General features: G+C 35.0%; 1 protein-coding gene across 1 annotated transcript in view; it reads left to right on the plus strand.

The window, feature by feature from the left end:
* The first annotated feature begins 683 nt into the window (after nt 1-683).
* TFB1M (transcription factor B1, mitochondrial) overlaps nt 684-5,938 on the plus strand; it is a 25,909-nt gene continuing 20,654 nt past the window's right edge. The window contains exons 1-2 of the mRNA XM_010285321.1: nt 684-819; nt 2,226-2,377. Of these exons, the coding sequence (XP_010283623.1) occupies nt 687-819; nt 2,226-2,377 (285 nt within the window). The 5' untranslated portion in view covers nt 684-686. The remainder of the gene's footprint in view (nt 820-2,225; nt 2,378-5,938) is intronic.

The raw sequence follows: 5,938 nt of genomic DNA on the forward strand, positions 1-5,938 counted from the left end.
CGGCTTTGCCCTCGTCAGTCCCGGTCATGAGGCCCCTAGAACCGCAGGTGCAGGCAGCGGGCTCTCCCAGGCCCGTTGCGTGTGGGGCCGTGCCTCTGAAAGCAGCGGCGTTGGGTAGCAGGCCTCGCTACAAAATGGGCGCCTGGTGCTGAAACTTGTGGGCCCCGAGGCCTGTAATGGTGAGGCTGGGGCTGGCAATAAAAAAATCTTATTTTTTTTAAATTAGCTAATGCCATTGTTCACGTTTTGGATTCCTGTCTGTATCTCTGCTTAGAAAAGCAGAGGATGAATAATAATCTTTCAGTTCTTCAGGGGTGCTTTAATTAAATATATTCTGCCTTTATGTGGTGCCATGAATTCAAGCAGGTTATCAATGATTCTTTTCTAAAGTACTGAAAGATTGACATTGAACAAATGTGAGAGGATTTTATTTTACCTAATGTTTTGCCAAAGCTGCAAAACGAGACCTGCCCAAATCCCACAAATACATGCTGAACATAAGCACTGCACACGGTGGTCAAAATACTGATGTTTAAAATTTAGCATTTGTATAATAGTTTGTAAATCATGTCTTGGTTTGAAAACTTAGTAGCATTTTTTAATATTAAGTATATTAGAATTTATTGCATATACTAGAATCATCTTTTCAATGTCTCTCTAGGAGGAAAGAACAAGGGTTTTGTCTTATGGCTGTTCCTGGAAAGGTTGCAGCTTTCCATCTGCCTCCCCTGCCAACTGTTGGAGAGATTATTAAACTCTTCCGCCTTAAAGCACAGAAACAACTTTCACAGAACTTTCTACTGGATTTGCGATTGACAGGTTAAATATTTTATTCTAATATTTTTAGCTGCTCTAAAACATGTATCCCGGTTTTCTTCAGCATCCAGATTCTAGCTAAGGAGGTGATGTTTGCGTGATGACATCTGTCAAACTAATGGCAGCTCAATGGTAAATCTTTAAAGACGTCTTTTAAAAGTAGTTTTATCTTAGACAAATTGATTTTATGTGTAAATTCCTACAAAATGTGTTTGTTTATGACTTACAGAGTAAATTTTTACATCAAAAATATATTCCTATGTAAAATACGGGTTCTTGTTTGAAATGCAAAAATCCACGCCTTAGTAGGCTACCTTTCACCATCTAGGTACTATTATAGTTTATAAATTTGATTCAAAAATGAGTATTTTTTCAGATTATGTATCATAGAAAGTACTGTAATTCATTGTGCAGTTACATTTACTATATAGTGTGGTTAGGAAGGTCATTTGTCTTAGTTTACCGGAAAAGTAGCTTTTTTGAACGAGTTACATTGTTCTGAACAATTCCATTTTCTCCAGTTTCACGTCAGCACTGGGTGACAAAGCTGGTACTGTTCAGTCAGTGGTGAGTTTTTTTACTGCCCTAGTGGTGGCTGGCTTTTGCAGTAATAAATGCAGTGCAGCTTCATGTAGCTGATGATTTGATTACATTTGAGGATTCAGGTTGATAAAGATTTAGGATGTGAACATGAAACTCAGTTCCACTTCATGAATAACTAGACTCTTACCCTGGAATAAAAATGTCTGCATGCATTTAGTGCATGCATACCTTACAAGTACACAAGTCGTCAAATATTTCTTATTTTTATTACATACTTAAGAGTTTATAGAATGAGCAGCATAATTTCTCTCAGCATCCTTCTCTCCATGCTCCTAAGGATCTCTTTGTTTCATTAGCTACATTTTTAATCCTTTTTTCAATCCTTAATCCGTTTTTTTTACTGGCTGTAATGCCTTCCAGTGTTGTATCCTTCCACTTATGTACAGGTATTTTTCCTCATCTTTCAGCTGCCCCACTTTCTGTAATTACCAGTTACCTGTATCCCAACTCTTACTTTACTCCAGTAAAACTCCTCCCTCATAAAATTGCTCTATACATATTGTGATCTTGGTAGAGCTTCACTCTTCTTTGCTTCTTAGATTTCCTTGAAACAGAGGTACTGTAGTGCAATACCTTTATAAAGATAAGTAGCGAGACTTTTTTTAAGCAGTTGAGCATATCTTGCGTGAAACAATTCTGAATTCTGTGCAGTCTAGCAGGTGCCTGATCATTTAACTGGGATGTGTCACTGTTTGTGTGTGTTCTGAGATAAGCACACTTGTGCTTTAACAATAAACAATCAGTTTATCTCGGTGAGCTGGATCTTTTGGAGAATAAAGGCTTAGTATGTTCTTTGTGTCTTGCAGACAAGATAGTGAAACAAGCTGGCGAGCTGAAAAATGCCCATGTTTGTGAAGTGGGCCCTGGGCCAGGTGGAATTACCAGATCCATTCTCAGTGCTGGTGTTGAACAACTCCTTTTAATTGAAAAAGATGCTCGATTTATTCCAGGATTGCAGGTACCATGTGGAGAATAGTTTGTATAAATGTATCCACAACATTGATTAAGAACATTTTAAAAAGATAGAAGGGTTGCAAGTGTCTTGAGACCTTAGCATTGAAAATGGGTCTGCTTCTTTGGCTTAAATTAGAGCTATCATTTGCTTGAAGATGAAAATGCACAGTATAGCAATTAGAAAAGTCCTGCTTTCTTGTATGCCTTTTCATTTAAATACCCTTTGTCTCTTCAGGACCTGATCCTGCAACTGAATTAAGGCTGAGGCCTGCCTGTTTTTTTTCTGGTAGAGAAGTTTCAGGTGCTTTAAAAGTCTGTCCGTGCGGGTGAAATAGTAGTTTGAAGGTTGAATGTAATGTCCTTTGGCCTGATTTTTCTTTTTAATCCTAATAATTATGCTTTAAAACTTGTAAAATTGTGAATCTATATCTCCAATTAATACAGTTCAATGTGGATTAATATCTAGATATAGAAGAATAAAACAAGTATTTATTTAAAAATTAAAAAAAAAAAAAAAAAGACTCAACCTTTTATTCCTTTCTTTTGACGTTGGTATAAGTTCACAAGTCATTGTAGCACTTTTCAAATACCACCCATTTGTGTTGCTATTAAGTTTCCATATTTATAGAATTTGGCTGCATAAATCGAGCAAGAAAAAGAGAGTCCAAAATCTCTTTAGATTTGATTGTTTTCTTGTGCCTCTACAACGTCAAATCATAGCAATTCAAAGGGCTTTCCTGGTATTGCGCTGTGTCTTTGGTAGTAAATCAGCAGTGAAAATAAATAGGTAGTTCACTGAGAACTGATACCATCTCTTTGTAGGACAATAATGTAAGATGTAAATGAAACTAACTGTGCATATCCTTAAACCTGAATATGGGCCTTAACTATGTCTTTGTAGGGTCAGCCATTGATAACTGACAGTATGCCATCTTCACCTTATGAAGTATGAAAACACTATGTTTTCACTTTTCTTGAGTGGTGGCAAATCTGCATTTTTGTTTTATATTTTCAGAACTGTTTTGGGATTGGAGAGAATTTGAGATGAAATGATACTTACTTTAGTTAACAGAGTTTTTTAAGTACTTAGGCAATTTTTCTGGTCTTCCAAAACGCAGCTACTACAACAGATTTCTCTGAATAAAAGTATGCTTTTCAGGGTCTATAATGAGCTTTTGGTATGTAATTATCTTTACTATTCAAGTGAATTAACGTTAGTCATTATTTTTAATTAGCAACCTCCTCACAGTAGAAATAAATATGTCTGAATGAGGTTATTGAATATAAAGATGCCATAACTCAGTAACAGTGCATGAGAATGAAATATGTTGCATCCATTAGTGTTAAATTTGGTGCTGTTTTTTTCCCTCCAAATAACATAATACATAACAGAATTAATCTCTTTTTTGTGATAATGTGGGTTGTAATACCTTTTTTTTTTTTCCTGGTTTCCTATTAAAAGTGCTATCAAAACCAATGCTTATAAAAGGGTTGAGATTTGAGTAACAGAAAATGTCAGAGATTAAAGTAACAGTTGGAGACTATTACTTAAAAATGTCTCTTTAGATACTTATAAAATCATTGATGTAAAGCATACAGCATTTTTCATTAACTGTTTCTCAGGCTGTTGTCTCTATCACAACTCCTTACTGCAAAACTGGAATATAGCAAAGAACATATGTGTACAGAGTAACAGTTTACACAAGCTGAGAATGTCAGTTTTGTTTCGCTCTTGAAGAATCACAACGTCCCTATGCCATATGCCCTAATAGTTGTTAGTCTGGAAAGATTTATGAGAAGAGAAAGGGTGCGCTTATCCAGAGAATGGATTGAATATAGAATTCTTCCAGGAACACCATTTCATTTTTTAAACTATGCCCTTTGTTTTCTTTATTCCCTTTTGGTTGTGTGTGAAGAACAAGAGGATCTGTATGATAGATCATCACTTGGCTCGTGTGCTTGGTGCACAAGAACTGTGTTAGCTGCACACATTGACCTTAAAATATAGCAAGTTTCAGTGGATTTCTAAGTCTTTATTTCAGATTAGAAATACACAACTGTGATTTTTTCTGCTCACAAATTAAATATAGTTCTCAGTTATGTTAAGTGTGATACTCAAAAAAACCCCCAAACTCTTCTTGACATGAAAACTATTCTTAAAAAAATTGTATGTTAATAATCCATTATTGTGTAGGCAGCTGTCTGCTTCATTTTATGCTATTTTCTAACCTTATTGATCTTGCATTATCTTTCATCCTGTTATAGCATTTATAACAGCTTCAAAGAAAGATTTGACAAATCATGGCAGATTAGTGAGTTTGTATGCCATATAATTGCTAGTGTAATGCTGAAAAATCCATTAAGTGGTTTGGAATTGAGGTTAGATTTATTTTTTCTGTTTGGAAATAATTGCACTTAAACATGTAGGAACATTTAGGTTTTAGTTAAGCTTTTTTTTTGTTTGTTTGTTAGTACTCTACACAAAATTTAGCTGTTTTGATGGTAAAAAAACTTTTACTCCAAAAAATATCATGCAAACATTTTGTGAACAGTATGAGAAAGTAGCATGTTCCTTTGGCTCAGAGACCTGTAAAATCTGTTTGTGCTCCTGAGCATATAAACATGATTCAGATTGAAGATGGAATTAACAATGGTGAGCAGTTTATTTCGGCAGTTAAGCCACTAGCACTTAACTGTTTATGGATTTGGATTTCTGTGCAAAAGCAAAATTGCTTTTTAAGCCATTTTTCATTATTCTGACTTAGGAACAATAAATATCCCCAAATGTCATCTTTGTAAAAGTTGACGTTGCTTTTGAATTGTGCTGTTTGTGCTTATGTTCGTACTGTGAAAGATTAATACAACACGAAAAAACTTAACTAATTTTGATTGTGTAAACTGACACCAGAAATTAAAGAATTGGTCATTAAACTACAGCCTGTTCTTATTAAATACTAGGTAAGCTGCAAAAGTGGGGTAGAGAAGTTGACAACAGAGTGGATTTTGTAATGTCTAAAAAGGTAGACATTTTTGAGTTTACTGGTATTCTTTTCCTCATTTTTGAGAGCTCCTTGCTTTCTAATTGTGTGAGTTCAGACTGCTACGGGGAGTATTAAGAGAATCTTTGCCCCCTTTTTTATGTAAAATTGAAAATGACTGAATATTTCTGCAGCTTTGTATCACACATGGCTAAAATTGGATAATAGATCCTACAGCTGTGGGGGAGACAGAATAAACAACATGAGTCTTGTTTCCATAGGTAATGGATCTAAAAACTTTTCAAAACCTGCTGCTTGCATTATTACTTAAATCAGTTGGGGTCCTGTTAGTGGCCTGGGGTTTGTTAATTATTCTTGTTGAAGACACTTTTAGCAGTCTTTTCAGGTTTAAATTCCCTATTAAGAATTCTACAGCTGTGAATAGTAAGCATTTACAGAATCACACATTAAACTTTTTTCGTTAGTGTTTGCTTTTTGAAAGTAAATACTTAATAATGGTATGCTCAGTTTTAACTGCTATTGTGCTTTTTTTCTATATTGAAGACAAATACATAGCAATGGTTTCA

Source organism: Phaethon lepturus, unplaced genomic scaffold (assembly GCF_000687285.1).
Source record: "Phaethon lepturus isolate BGI_N335 unplaced genomic scaffold, ASM68728v1 scaffold4944, whole genome shotgun sequence".
In the NCBI taxonomy this organism is placed as follows: Eukaryota; Metazoa; Chordata; class Aves; order Phaethontiformes; family Phaethontidae; genus Phaethon; species Phaethon lepturus.